Source organism: Nanorana parkeri, unplaced genomic scaffold (genome assembly GCF_000935625.1).
Source record: "Nanorana parkeri isolate BGI_ZX_2015 unplaced genomic scaffold, ASM93562v1 scaffold68, whole genome shotgun sequence".
NCBI classification, from domain to species: Eukaryota; Metazoa; Chordata; class Amphibia; order Anura; family Dicroglossidae; genus Nanorana; species Nanorana parkeri.
The window spans coordinates 755,755-772,162 of NW_017306336.1; the positions used below are offsets into that span (position 1 = coordinate 755,755).

At 39.2% G+C, this 16,408-nt stretch overlaps 1 protein-coding gene across 1 annotated transcript in view; it reads right to left on the reverse strand.

Moving 5' to 3' along the window:
- The window catches only part of TMEM132D (transmembrane protein 132D), a 525,431-nt gene that overhangs the window by 2,885 nt on the left and 506,138 nt on the right, over positions 1-16,408 (reverse strand). Inside the window, exons 6-8 of the mRNA XM_018576480.1 lie at positions 10,690-10,895; positions 4,797-5,070; positions 2,334-2,525 (exon numbers count right to left, since the gene is read on the reverse strand). Of these exons, the coding sequence (XP_018431982.1) occupies positions 2,334-2,525; positions 4,797-5,070; positions 10,690-10,895 (672 nt within the window). The remainder of the gene's footprint in view (positions 1-2,333; positions 2,526-4,796; positions 5,071-10,689; positions 10,896-16,408) is intronic.

The window sequence follows — 16,408 nt, forward strand, 5'->3', positions numbered from 1 at the left end:
TGATAAACAGCAATCTTAGATTTAAACCAGCAGTCTCCGTATGCTGAATGCCAATATCAAGTGACAAACATGGTGACGACACCCAGACCCATCATATGCATATTTGTTGCATGCTCAGACTTCTTCAGAGAGCCCCTGAGGAAGAGTGAGGATAAGACATGTAACGTTTAGGGTGGATCAGTGTGACGTCACAATATTTGTCAAATGTGCCCCACAAAGTGCTATATCTCCCCTCTTTTAATGTAAGTTTCCATGAGTGTCATTGAATAGATTAGTATTAACAGTATCACTATTGTGAGCCTCTTCTTATATCTCTGGGTATACAATTTGGATGTTTATTTTTGAGAATGTAAATGATTCTCTGAAGTTTAGTTGATGGTGGAGTCATATATCCTGGACATGTATGTGGATTCACCTGAGCACATCTTGACCTTCCTATTTTTAGGGATCAAAAACACAGTGAGCTATATTTTGAAAGGGTATCTGGCACTGGATGGTGTTTTTTCTGCATGTTTTGTGGTGTTTTTATTTATTATATGGATTTCATTTTACTTTTCGGTTTTAACCAATAATTATTTGCCTAAAAATGCTTATTGACCTATGTAACTGGAGGTATAGTGGGAGTAAGTCCCTTGTCTATATACTATGTGCTGAAAGGTGTCCCTCTATCACAGCTTAGAAATGAAGGCATGATTAATGGGCAAACTAAGGTCTCAGCAAATATATAACGATCTGTGAGAAATGGTGCAGTGCAAGAAGCCACATAAATACAGTTATTGGTCCCTGTGATAACGATCATGTGGAAAAATTGGGATTGTCACCATTGCATCTTCATCAAATTGTACCATGTAAAATAAAATCACATACAGTATATAGGGTTTTCTAAGCTGTACAGGACAAACTGGTAAAATCTGGCATTCCTCTTTCTGCCACAGAGCTAAAAAAATACACAGCTATATCGTAATATATGTAGCTTCTCCAGAGTCCTGTTTTCTTTATGAAGACATCATGCATTCAAACTAATCTCAAGAAAGTGATTTAGAGCTATACAAGGAGTATATTTTAGAAGCATTTTTTTTTTTCAGACAGCCTGAATACCGTAAGTGCCAGTATGTCCTAAAATTCCTGCTGAAACCAGCAGTCACTTTCATTAAGGCAAGAAAAAAACAATATTGTGAAAGGTGCAGTAACCAATCAGAATTCATTTTACTGTAACTGATTCAGTAAAAACTGATTTTTGATTAGTGGTTCAGTTTTTGCACATTAAACCCAATGATGTTATAAATCTGAACCTCTACTGCACTTATATACAAGTGGGTATGCTAATAACATGGTGAAAAGGACAGTAATGGTAGTACCTGCGAATAGGTCGCTATCAGAAGTACTGACAAGCAGATTAGACATTTAACCTTCTGGAGACCTTATTCCTATGGTCCCTGTGTTTGTTGTAAAGTAGCCACCACTCCAAACTCACTCACTCACGTGATGGAGATTGAGATTGTAGTCCATCACAGGAGCAGGCTTGCAGCAGTGGCTACATTACAACACAGGGGCCATGGGGAACAAAAGTAGTCACCCTCCAGAAGGAAGAACAGTGTCATCACCAATTCAGAGATGATTTGAGGATCTACAGCTGAGTGATAAACAAATAAGCTACATTTTTTGTTAATAGCTAGGGCACTTTTTAACATCTAATAAAGTGTAGTGTCACTTTAATTGTGTTTCCAGACCGCACACCATAGTAAAATATATTACACAGAAAGTATGCTTGCAACACATTAGGGCTGATTTACCAAAACATCCTTCTTTTTACACAAGTTAAATGAACTTCAGACAGCTTTAAAAATAAAAAATGCAGTGTCACCCCACCCTCCCCAAACACACTACAAGGGTTTAATGATAATTTAGTTTAGGGTAATTGGAATAAGCACAGATACTTAACTTATTATTTGCTCCCCCAGCAGGCGGCACTCTGCACTGGTCCATCTTGCGGCCGGAGGAGCAAAGAAGAGAAGACACTTTATGGGACCGATCGCACAGCTGGGGGTAAGACTGCAGAGGGGAGTAATTAAGTATTATGGTTTATTCCTACTATCCTCATAGACTAAACAAACATTTAACCCTTGTATTGTCAGAGTGGCAAACTGCATGGTTAATTCTAACAGCTGCCCAGAATTGAACATTAGCCACACTTTACATTATTTGCGGCTCTTGCTTGACACCTGAACTGGCAAATAAATGGTAGAAAGCCACATTTACCAACTGAACAGGGAAAAGTTAACACATACATTTGCATCATTAATCTGGGCAGGTAAATCACAAGAACAGAATACCTGTTTTGGAGAATTAAAGTGCTCATGTGCTATAGTAGCTGCATAGATTGCCCTGCTGCTCCCGGTGCTGAGCTGAAGGGATAGTGACAATCCTGTCACTACCTGAATTCCTAAATCTGTGACTGTCACCTTCTCATCTACAACCATCACTGTCTTCTCAGCTAGGATGGCATCTGAAAGAGGGGACAGTATCTAAGGAAAAGAAAACACAGTTTAAACACATTTGTCTTTTTATAGCAGGCATGTAAACAACTAAATTCACTGGTAAAAATATCATGCTGAAGCAAGATATTTGTAAGGTTGTTGAATAACAACTAATCAAATTACATGTGCCCGGACAGGAAAAAGCTCTAATAAATACATTTTATTATATCTGGAAAAAGATATAGTTATTTAAATGATTCAAAGGCCCAAAGGGATCTGCTAAATGTAAATTTCATTAATCAATCAGCACTCTTGTTACTCCAGTTGTGGAAAAAAGAAGCAAAGCAATTAAATGATAACTGCACTTTCAGTATAGATCCTTTAGCTGTCATTTTTCCTGCAGGGTGCACAAAAGCTAAATGAAACTTTGTATCTTCCTTAAAGTACAACTAAAGGCTTCTGTATAACAGTCTAAACAAGTCCCAAATTCAGTTACTGTGAGATGCACAAGCCTCAACAAAAGCATACAATGTATTATACCTTCCCTGGCTGAGCAAATCCTCATTCATTTGTGTCTGATATGCTCACAGATACAGCAATTTACAGTGGAAGGGATCCAGCAAGAGAGTCAGAGATGTCAATTCAGATGGCAGTGGGTAGGACTAGGTGTGGCCAGTTGCTGATAGACAAACTAAAGGCTTGTGAATCAGCTGATGATTTTTCATCTCACTGTAGTGCACGCAGGTACAGTCTACATGAAGGTGACAATTCTTCCCTGAAATCAGGAGCTGTGCAGCATTATTGCCACATCAAAAGCTGCATTAGGTAGATCTCATTGTTGGGCTTAGCAAACATTTGTGGAACTTTTCAGAGGGACTAAAAGAAAATTGTAAGTGCAGCTGCACTTCTAATGAGCACTCTTGCCACTTCAGTTTTGGAAATACAAAGCAAAGCAAATAAATAAATTATATAAAATAAATTATACTGCAGAATGCAAACTACAAGAACTATACAGGCAACCTTGGTTCTTTTCCGGAGAGTGTAGCGTTTATTGGATCCCAGACACAGATGAACAGGAACAGTCCAATAGAGAATAACAGCAGAACCTAACAAAGATACAGACATTACATACACCCAGCATATACACTGAGTGGCCAGATTATTATGACCACGCCATCAGTACTTCATTGGGCCACGAGATGACTTCACAAAAGGACTTAGTTGGGCCGCCTCTTGACTGAAAGGTGATGCGAGGAATCTGACACTGCACTGTTGCCCTTCTGTTGTCTTGCCACTCTCCGTTCTGCCTTAACATTGACTAGTCACTGACGGCCACAATTCGCACGTTCAGACCCAGATTTTCGGCTGACAGTCCAGTCTTTAAACACTTTAACAACAGCTGCTCTTGAACATTTAATGAATTCTGCTGTTTTGCTGATACTCGCTCCATGGCTCCGAGGGCCAACAATCATCCTACGTTCAAAGGCTGTTAAATCGCGTTGTTTACCCATATCTTCAGGAAAAAAATCACTTCTACTGTCGTGGTAAACAACCTGGTTCCCTATTTATAATGGGCTGGCCCTCTAGCAACTTCAGTGCAAAAGTATAGCTAATTATAGCTAATTTGCCTACACACGTCAGGTGGCCACTCAGTGTATGTCCAATCTATATATGCACCTATGTGTCTCTAGGCCTCTCTTCATGACTCTCCTCATGATGATTCTATGATTTCACTAGACACTTTAACCCTCTGACTTTATATACAGTTTACTGCCATTCAATGACACTGGAAGGATTTCTGATTGGATGCTCTGATGACCCCTTTGATGTTATATCAATTAAAACAATGAGCGGTGTACAAGTACTATCAAGTGACAGTTAACTAAACAGGTTTCTTTTGACAAAAAACTCTCCACAGCTGTTTCCATTGTGTACAGTAAACACCACTCTGAAAACAGTGTTATCACAGGCCCAACTGGTCAGGAAGTTTATCACGATAAAAACCTAGATAGTATATGACTGTTCTAGTTAGCATATGTGAGTGTTACCTTTGCCACATAAGCATACATCCACATACGCCCCACATATACCTTTCAGACACATTTCAATCAAAACTTACAACAAAGAGTACCATGTACTGTAATGTTTTGTTCAGCTAGCAGGAACAACGAAAGCTAAAGGATCCTCACTGAAAGTTCAGTAATGAACCTGTCAAAACTAAAGATTTTCTAAACTAGCAAAAGCATGACAAAACATTTATTAGTAACTCACTGATGTCAAAAGCCCCCCTGAATGGCTATGCAAATAGCTACTTTTTACCTGTAGAGTTGTCATACCAGCTTCCTGCCCAATCAGCATCTGGCCTTGGATTCGTAGAACTTTTGGGTCATCCATCTGGATAAATTCACTAATTAGGTCAGTTATGTCCACCTGCCAATCAGATCCAAGCAGGTAATTGAGTTGTCCGGTTACATCAGTAGATTCGGCAATGAACTGCGTAAGGACTTTAAGTAAGGCTTGTTGGTATTGTAAAGTACAACCTTTGCCCTTTCTATCATCATCGTCATCATCATCTTCACTGTCCCTAGCTGGTCTGAAAGATAATTAAAGTATTTTAATAGCTTATTTACACAATTAAACATTTTAATAAACACATCCAAACTACAAGTATCTTGTTCCCTGACATCTGTGATTTTGAAAACAATCTGTGGAGAACACAGGATGTCTTTGGAGAACCACCATGGAGAGGGGGACAAGCTTGTCTGCAAATCACATCACACAAATGTCTATTTCATTGCCAGCCAGAAAGTGAGGACTTCACTTTTTCTAGAGGGATCAGTTCACCCAAAGTGGTATCTTTTATAGGGATCAGTTTCAGGTTTGGTGTCGAAAAATGGATTAAGGTGAACCATAAGTTAATGTGCCTCTATAGCAACCAGTTACCAATACTGCATTTCCTGGCATCTGAACTGTGGTCAGGAGGACTAGAAGGGTCAATAATGGGGGTTTCTTACATGCCATCTCCCTCACTATAAAAGCTTTTTGTCTGTGTGTTGGAGTAGATAGGAAGAACTGACAGTGGTTGCAGGTGAAGATAGTTGTGGTATAAAGTGTTCTAAAGAGAGTTATACAGTGCTATACACAGTGATGTACTTTACTACCATACTGTGAATTGCTGTGTGTTCCAAGTGCATACACTCAACAGTTTTTTTAAAACTACCTTTTTGTGTCCTTCATCAACAACTTTAGCTTCTGATTAACTGCTGCCTCCACTGTTGTTTTGGTTCTTTATTGAATAAACAAAAAATATATAGGGTTTGGGTTTAGTTTTTTTAGGGTTGGGTTTTAGTGTTTTAGGTTTTATTTTGCAATGTGCTGAAAAAATTCAGCCAACTCCTCCACAGTAGTTTGCGGGGTCACGATGGGAAAACAGTAAATGAGGAGGATAAAGAAATAAGAAGGGGCATTTGCAACTGTTGAGGAACATGGGCTACTCTGGGAGGGGGAAGATGAGTAAGGCTTGGTGAGCCACACCACTTCCTCTTCCATGTGCTCTGGGTGCATAGCATGCATTCTGCCAGAAAGACCAGGCAGATGTGCCCTGCCTTTTGAAGGAGTGCCCCAATCACTGCCTTTTCCTGCAGATCTAACCTTCTTGCTCCTTGCTATGTGCTACATGCTGGCTATTGTCTCTAAAATAACAGTCTATACATTGTATTTCATGACAAAACCTGCTTTAGCTACATTGCTGTAGTAATCGGCTGTTACATTGCAGAATAATACAGATGCTTTTATAGTCTACAGTGAATGTACAATAACTGTGGATATTGTTTTTGAAATATTACACAAATTTTTAATTTCATTATAGAAACTGACTCATCTCTCTTTCTTACATTATAGCCTAATCATTCTACTTACATACTCTCGAGCTACTGTACTATATGTTTGGTTTTGTCTCTGAAATAACATGCTCTAATTTTTATTTAAGCATAAAAAACTCCCTTCTCCCTGCAATGTGGGGTTGTGGTTTTGAAATGTTTTTGTGCACCCTGTTTGGACATTTTAATAAACTCTTAGGATGAAACAGTGTGACACGGCAAAAAAATGAAGCTCACAAACTTGTCATGTGTTATAGCCAAAACTATAAAAAAAATCCTTTATTTTTTATTTTACACGTTGTAATTATTCAGTTAGGGTTGCTATTTTTTGACATTGTAGTGATCTTTAACTACAGAGTCATACTGCAAAAAACTATCACAAGCTATACTATGAAACTGTTTTACCACTGCCTAATTGGTACAAAGTTGAGAGCTTTGAGCTTTATTTTTTGAGTGTAAAGTTTCCTATACTTTTGATATCTGCTGTGGTTGTTAATTTCACTGTTCCACTGTTTAAAGGGTTATTAAACCCTCAGCATGTTTTTGCATATATCTACTTCTAGCAAGCAGTAGATATATGGAAAAACTTTTTTTTTTTAAAGAAAAAAACATTTTCAAACAGATTTAAACTTACCTGTGTCTTCGCCACGCGCTCCCGTCTGAACATCTGAAGAGTCTTGGGCGGCCGCAAATGCTCTTGGGGCGGGCGCATGCGCAGTTCAGATGTTCGGCCGGGAGACGAGGAGAGACACAAGGTAAGTCTATGGAGCAGTGTGCACCCGTACAGACTCTGTGGGACATCAGAGAAGAGAAGGACAGAGGAGTCAGCGCTGGATCATAGAGACATCTGAAAACTACACTAAAGAAGAAGATGATCGGATTTAAGAGGCATGATTTAAGGTAAGTCCTTACAGTAACATTGGGTTGGGCGGGAAAATTGCCTTTAATGTCACTTTAAGCCTACCACTAGATATAAAATGAGATTTCGCAGACAAACCTGCATTGAAACTAAATCGTATTGGGGTGCTGTTCCTGCTGTACTAAAGTCAAGCAATAAATTAAAGTAAACTAAAAGTACAAAATATATTATACATGCAAATTATTTGATGCCATATTATGGTGTTGCTGATGCTGTCCATTAGAACTGTGCTGTTCTGTAACACCACATACATCTTAAAGGCATCTACTGAGCATGTAATTGAAGGAATTAATTAGTGCCTTTCTCATGTTGCCCTCAACGCTGCATAAAAAAAGAGGACCCTCTACATATTGTATGGTAACTTTTTAAAGTTTTCTTTTGCATTTACACATGTCCCCATGCCATTGCCTAGCTCCCTGTGCCTTTTGTTTGACAATCCCTTTCCTATTATTCTTGAAAATGACCAGAATTTATTTTCAAGATTTATCCATTATAGACTTCAATATTTAACCAGTTGACATCCGCGGTGTTAAACCCCCTTCCCATCCAGGCCATTTTTCAGTATTCAGCGCTGCGGTACTTTAACTGACATTTATTCCGTCATGAATATTTTTAGACATTACAATGGGAATTATGAAAGCCCCACAAATCAAACCTAGACACATTCACTCCTCCCTATGTTTAAATAAGCAGATTATGGTTAGCAGAGTCACTTCATGACTTCACTTATTTCTTGGGGGATTTAGTAAAATCTTGCTATAGGTTTTACCTCAGTTCCCATTCTACTTTAGGCTTCACTCCTCCTGTTACAGCAGACATTTTACCTCTCCGCATGTTACATTTCCAATAATAGTTAAAGCAGAACTGCAGGAAAAAAAATCTATTTTTAATAGTTTTATTGGGCCAGTGTAATCCGTTTGCAGTCTGTGCCACATACAGTGTGTTCTTTGATCTTCCTGCTCTACTGTACTGCAATGAGTTCATATCTTGTATAGTGAGGATGAAGTTGCTAGCTTTGCACCTCCTCCATTTAGAAAATGTCTTGCACATTTTTCAGTGAATGCATTCTCTTCTCTAGTCGACCCAATGCTTTGTATTCAGTAAATATTGAGGTTTTCTGAATGGAGGAGGTGCAAAATGACTCTTTATGGTCACTGTAAGAGACAGGAAGTTGCTGAAGCACTGCAGAAGATCAAAGGACACACTGTATGTAGCATGGACTACACATTAAAATCTAGGTATCCCCAGTAGGCACTGGGATGGGGTTGTACATCCTTTATTAAAAATGTCTCCAATCAAGCCACTATTTGCATTGCCTTTAGGATAAACCATTGGGTGACATGTCACTTTCTTTTTGGATGAGTGAAGGCTGCTGATGATTGGCTGATAGTAAGCACTTTTGATTGGTTAGACGAATGAAAGGCTATGATTGGCCACTTTTCAATATAAAAGTCTGCCTGGGTTCAGAACAGCTATGGTTCTGAAGAAGGGGTGCGTGCCCCTGAAACGCGTTAATCCAGTGGACACAGTGCCGGCTTGAAGACTGCTTGTCAGTGCGTTGAGCGAGCATCACTGTGTCATTTGATGGGCTTTTGAATCTCCACTAAAAGAAACCTTTGGATGTGTTTATTTTTATACTTTATTTCTGAGTACATTACTGCTTCCCTTGGAATGTTTAATAAATGATCCTTTACATAGATTAGGCTACATATGAATCATTACAGGTAACTATGCAAAATAGATTTTTTTCATCATAAACTATGAAAATAGATTTTTTCCTGGGTTTTACTTTAAAATAAAAGCAAAAAAAAAAGAGAGTGAGGCCATGATCTTATTCATGTGAAAGGTATGTAGATCTGAAAACTTAATTTTAAAGAACATATTAATTAAGGTAGAACTCAGGGCAAACAGCTTTATACTCAGTTGAAATGCATATATGGAAACTTGCCAAAGGATTTATTATTTTGGCCACCCAGTGCAGAGATTTATAGCACAGGTTGGTGACCTGACTGCAATTCAGAGTGATTGACTTTCTGTGCCCAAACTGGGATTGGATACTAAAGGAGCAGCAGCAAATTGGTTTAGAGTGTTGGCCTTCATTATGACCACCAGATGGAGCTGAGGAGCATAGGAAATAAATACATATATAAATACATAGCTGAATTTAGTGGCCATAATGTGATATTACGGTACATTACAATTGACCTAAAAAAAAGAAAATAAATTAGGAACATTTGTTTTTGCCCCTGGCTCTGCAAATTGTTTAAACATAGACTCCTTCGATCTATTCGATCCCTTTTAATGGTTTTTCATGCTTGAACCGTAGTCAGTAAATGTTTTTTATGTTAGGATTAGTCTCTGGTATTAGGAGCTCATCCTAAAATATTTTTGGCAAAATGCATAGACCCCTTTCACACTAAAATTCCTCTCCTGCATTTATAGTTAGTTAAATATGTGACCTGCAAAATGCAAGGCAACCCCCTTATAACTATAGATTTTCTGATCATATTTTAATAATTGTATACTTTATCTATAATGGGGTAATAAGTTGGAAATTATGAATACATTTCAACTTACTATAGGATACAACATATACTTTTATAGCTAATAATTGTGTATCTTATACATTAAAGAGGAACTTTACCCATATCTTCAAAATAACAACAAAGACACCTTTAGAAATATTTAGTAATGACAATCTACAAACACATACTTCTAGATAATTGCAGGATTTTTATTTTTTGCATACCTTAGTTCTCTTTTCTTCCCTTCTGACAGTGTCCATTTTAACTAAGGGCAGGTTTCTAGATCTTCCTTTACTTCCTGGAACTCTGGGACATGTGACTAGGACATGTAACCATGCACATCATCTCGGGGAGGAAAATTGCGTTTCCCTGAGATCTCATGAGATTACAGATGAGATTTCCCAGCAATGATCTGCTAATGTAGTCTTCCCAGGATGCAATGCTTGGGCACGATTTGCACCAAAGTGGACCAGGAAGTGGAAAACAATAATTATAAGTAAAATAAAAATATGTTTGTTTATCTAACTAATGTAAGATGATTTCATATCAGCATGCAGAGTTGTATGCTGATTTTTAGTCAAAAGGGGTAAAGGTCCACCCTAACATGTCTTATGTTGAAATCCTGCAAGACGTTATTGTGTGTAATAAATGCACTGTTACCAACAATGAGTTAAAATAGCAGCTATTTTGCTTAACACATTTCCCGTTCTACACAATTCACACTAGAAAAGTAAAACATGACATTTCCAGTGAGTTAATCATGTTGATATCTGGAAAGCTAGATGAAAATCTAAGTGCCCTCTTAACATTCGGAAGGTAATGTAAATAAGCACTAATTACAAAGCTTAATGAAATGCATTAATATAAATGAAGCAAAATAAGATGCATACCTCTTATTCGTCATTATAGGAACCCTCCAACCTTTGATCTGATTTAATTCGGTGTCAGACACATCTATCAGCAGAGGGAGCCGTGGCACCCAAACTGTCATTTCTAGTGAGGCTTTGAAATGTTGATACGTGAATTTCACTATTGCATTAACCTTTCCCTTCATTTCCTTTCCATTTACAAAGACATAGTCACATCGCTCTGAAACCTGCAAACAGGAGAAAAAGAACATGCTTACTGTCTGGTAAACCTGCATGAATATTTTACAGAGAAGTAAAATGTTACTGTTGTAACTTCATGGTTTGGAAGAACACAATGCCACTATGTTATTAATTACAAAGAAATCATGTAGCACAGCTAGCACAGAGCAGAGAATGAAATATGGAGAGCAAATCAGATATGTGCATTTTCAAACAAAGGTCAGCATTCACAGCCTGGATATTTCTTACATGATATGTTTCCTTTAAGGCTACAGCAATTTAATACCATCTATACCTAAATGTTAATTTTCAACTCCAAGCAAACAGCTAAACACACAGATAAAATATAGTGAGGGGAATTTATGAAAACTGGAGCAGACAAAATCTGGAGCAGTTGCACAGGGCAACCAAAAAGCTTCTCTCTTCAGGTTGTTCAGTTAAGAATTGAAAATGAAGCTGATTGTCTGCTCCAGTTTTGATAAATTCCCCCCAAACTGTATAAGATAGCTGTTAGCTACCACAAGAATTACATCACTGTCAATCTATAGTGATAGACACAGCTCTGCCACCTAGCACAGGCTGCCTGGCAGTGATATTTATCTGCTGTAGTAAAAGCCTATCTCCAGGTAGAAAACAAAACAGGTAGCCTTCTCTGCAAGGGTTACTTGTGTATTTTGTCTAGGGATAATATGGAAAATATTTTTACCCATCAGATCCCCACTCTCACAGGCTCCAAGACTGGCACCATAGCCTATCGCCCTTGTGCTCCAGCAGGCCTTTGACCCAGCCCATAGCCCTGCATTATAAATGAGAACACTTCAGGGACAGTCCACAAGCCAAAGCATGGGGGAGATAAGGTGAGCGTCAACTGCTATGGGAACAAGGACAAGGCAAGCAAAAATAATTTACACAATACTCCTAGAGATATATGAGAAGTTAACTCTTGTAGTGTGCGGGCAGCTCTCCCCTCATATCAGCATGCATCTCAGGGTTGCTGTGCATGGGATTGCAAGAGGATGAAACCAAGGAACATTCAGGTATTCACACTTGATCAAGCCCTGTGGGTGAAACATGTAAGAAGAGAGTTTCCTTCGTTCTGGGGAGCTTTGGAAGGTGTATGCTGTATCATGAATTAAAATAAAATTTTGATTTATTTGGAGAAAGCATTGAGTGCGGCTCTTGGACAAAAATTTATGCTGGTGGGAGCGAGCCTTTTTGCCAGCACCTGAAGGTTCCTCTTAATTTGGATCTGACTGCAGAATATGAGCGGTGAGTGTTGTGGATTATTTTTAGGTATTCACGCTGTTTGTATTTTAAAATATATATTTAATGATATGCAGGGGTGCATTCATTTGATACTTTTACATACAGAATACCTGAAGTTCAAGCTGTTAAAGCTGTTTTAAAGTGGACTTAAACCCTAGCTACATCACATTTAGGGGTCTATTCACTATGCTGCCGAGGGCAGCCGAGTGAATGACCGATCAGAAGTGAAGTGAGCCGAACACTGTTCGGCTATTCACTTCAGGCTGGTACGGCTGATTTCAGATGCTATAGAACAGTGTATCTCAGACAATTGACATTTTGTTTTTTTTATAAAAATAACTGTTCTTTTTTTACCTTTTTTTCATCATTTTTTGCATCTCAGTGCCACTGATCTCTTCAGGCCTCTTTCCGACACTTCCTGTCCACATGCACATGCTCTGGTGTCAGCTGCACATCATTGCTCAAATAGATTTCTTCAACTGACAACAGCAGACCATGTCTGTGCAATGTGTGTAGCGCTATTTCTACTGACCTTAAATATATATTGATTTTTTTGTCATCTAACAGTTGCATGGAGAATATCCTAAGCCCCATTACTTGGCAATAAGGTCCAAAGCATATTCATGCCAGGGAATGATTATTTATCAGGATCGAAGAAAGATGGGCATGCACCAGTCAAGTTAAACTTGATGAAATCTATTGCACTAGTGCATGAAGAGTGGGAAGGAGGGGGGGGGCACATGCTACTGGAAAGGTAATCTTTCTAGAACTCAGCCTCTGGTAAGGCCTAGGACAAAGACAGCTTCCCCAGTGGCATTCTCACCAGACAGAAGTGCATCTGCCAGGAAATGACCTAAATATTTTATACCTTCCCAGCCAGCTCAATAGTCACTCCAAGCCTGCTGACTGGCTGAATCATTAAAATCCACTCAAGTGCAAGTGACATGTCCATAGTAAGTTCAAACAGCAAATAACTAAAAGTACGCCACATGCTTAGTGAGGTGCAAGTAGCAGGTGACAATGCAGAAACACAGAGAATTAAACACAGGGCTAAAAACCTGGTGTAAGAGGGAAGGATTTGGGTTTCTTGAGCACTTAACTAACTTAAGACTTAACTAACATTTGCGACAATAGTACTATTTGTGCTTCAAAAAGTAATGGTTAATACAAGTGCAAAATTACACAATGGATTACAGTATTTGTCAACCAATGCCAGAAGTCTGCCAAGCAAAAGAGGAGAGGAGGAAATATAATGCAAGAAGAGCAATATGATTTCATTGATATTGCTCAATCTTGGCTTTGTTCTTCACGTAACTGGTTTGTTAATATTCTTGGCTGTGCTTTTGAAGAGAGGGGGTAAAACAAAAGGTTGTATGTAGAGCCAAAGGAAATCTCACTGCTCCAATTCCTTAGTCGCCATCAGGACTCCCCAGGTGCTGGTCTAATAGATGCGTCTCCACTTTGGAATGTAGTAGTATACGAACAGACCACACTATCCAGAGAATTCCAATACTTCAGACTTTATTGAAATTCACAGCAAATCCAGTGTAACAGTGAATTAACGTGTATAATGCAGCAAATACCAGCACACAAACCCCCCAACCAGCTACAACCTCTCACATGTTTCACCCGTAGGCTTATTCATAGAGGTCTGAAGTATTGGAATTCCCTAAAAAGTTGTAGGTGTCTGTCTCTTGAGAGTAGGACAAACACCAAAAAGCTCTTTAACCACCTTACGTCCAGCCGTTGTAATTGGACTGTGGCTTCCCAGATGTGGGTTGGCGTTTTTAAATATCCTTGCCCATCCCCGCACACGCACACATCCCAGTGCACACACGAGCGGGAAAACTGCTTGATTTGTAAATAGCCAGCGAAGGCTGTTTACAAACAAGCATTTGGGTAGCTGTGGAGCCACCTGATCTCTTGTATTATGCATGTAGGTTTGAGCCCCCCTCTGCCACCGCTGATCTTGAGCTCTGCTGTGCCCCGTGCGGGCCCGGGACTGGCACAGCAGCTCTGTGACTGGAGATCGGAGGGAGCTCAGCACACAATCTCCCTCTGATCTCCCTTCGGTCTCTGAATGCGGAAGTGATGTATATTTAATCACTTTCGCATTCATCTGTCATTCTCCGGGCTACAGACGCTGCTTCATCAGCTTTTTTTGGGGTCCTTAGGTAACATAAGGGGTCTTAAAGACCTTAAATGGTTAATTATATTAATAGTAAAAAGATCAGGCATGAGCATGTAGGCCACTTGCTAGATAACTTAGAGATTAGATATGACCTTTAAGCCAGTCTGTAAATGTTTAGAAAACTGGCTTAAAGGCCATATATAGAGAGTAATGATTAATGATTCATACTCTGAATGGTCTTAGATTGTTAGTTTAGTGGTGGGACCCTTACTTCTTAACCTATTTATAAAAGATCCAATGTTTGGGATTAAAAGTACAATTTCTGTGTTTTTGGAAGAAAAATCTATGTGTTTAAAGTCTTTACAGGATGTCTCTAACTTAGAATCAGACCTGAATGCACTTTTTGACTGAGCAACAATGTGGCTAATACAGTTTAAATGTTAATAAAAGGTATGCACTTGGCTACTAAAAACATGCATGCATTATACATTTTGGGGGTTACAACTAGGGGGAGTCAATACTCAAGAAGGGTCTGTTGTTCTGGTAGATCATCGGCTTGAAAGAAAAGTAAAGCAAAGCCAATCCATTTTTTTGGCCATACTTCTCTTTTGGATTTACTAATAAACTCATGTGACCCAAAGTCAGCTGACAGTAGGCTAATACTCACTATCAGCTGACAGAGTACAGTTGCGCCACAGGTAGGAAAGATCCCAACAATATTGTCAGAATCCTACCCGGCTGCCTAATTGACAGCTAGTTCTGCACCCCAGTCAGTAACTCCAGCCAGTAGTAATCTGACTGAATCTTCAAGCCGTTACCTTCCCACATGCATGCGTGCCCCACCCCACCACCTCTTCAGCATTTAACATACTGATAAAGCAAGCTTGGGGTGGGAAAAGGGGTTGTCAGGGGTCTGGTCCAGCAGGTACAGAAGTTTTATAAATGAAGCCCTATGTGGCTTGTTAAGATGCAAAAAAAAGAGAGTGTAAAAGAAGGACTGAAATACCTACCCATGTGTGAAAAAATGTTTCTCCACATTTCCTTTCACTGTTGTTTACACAGTTAAAAGCCTGGGAATTTTGCCAAATGATCTTTGCTAAAGGGGAAGTTCAGCCAATCTGGATTCTGATTATCCCCATTAGCAGATATAATGTTACCAAAAGGTTTTGGTTATGTAGGCAGCATTTAAGGGAATTGGAATCAGAACTGTCCCCAGGAATAGCAAGTATTCCAATCTTTATATAGCATCTTATTTATCTCAGCAAGGAAATAAAGATATTGCGAATCAATAAAATCAGTTGGCTTTCACATTTTGTTCCTTAGCCTGTCCTCATAGACAACAACATCACAGAAAGCTTGTATGCATGAAGGCCACACTGTCACTATCATTAGATTTACAGAGCAGAATTTGGTCAGCATGTTCCTGGAAGAGAATATTCTTAGCATGACTCAGATGTATCCACTGTGCTTTTGTTGCTGACAAAATACTCCTTGTGCTCAGCATGGTCATAACAGAGTACACCTTGTGCTTAATATGACCCTGGCAGAGATCCCCTGTGCTTATGATGTCCCTGGCAAAGTGTTTCTTGTGTTCAGCATGTTTCTTAGCATACTGCTCCACATGGTCAGCAATGTGCTTGGCATGCCAATGGCAGGGCATCCCATGAGTTTTATATTGTATATGCCTGGCAAAGTGTTTGTTGTGATCAACATGTCCCTGGCAGAGTGTCCTATGCTCTTTGCATATCCATGACAAATAATTTCTTGTATTTGCAGGTCCCAGTTCACAGTATATTTAGTATGTTCCTAGCATAGTGTTCAGTGTGCTTAGCATGTCTTAGGGATACTGTTCAGTGCAAGTGACATGTCCATGGAACGTCTCTGACAGAGATGCACTGTTCAACTCCCTGGGAGAGAATCACAGGTGGTAATCATGTACTGCCTCATGCCCAGCAACAAGTTCCATGTACTCAACACATCACTGGCAAATTGCTCAGTATACTCAGCATGTTCTAAGCAGATTCCTCTTTGTGCTTAGCATGTTCCTTGCAAACTGCTTTATACTCTCAGCATGTCACAGGTCGAGTGCCCGATAAACCCATTGTGTCTGTCGCATCACACATT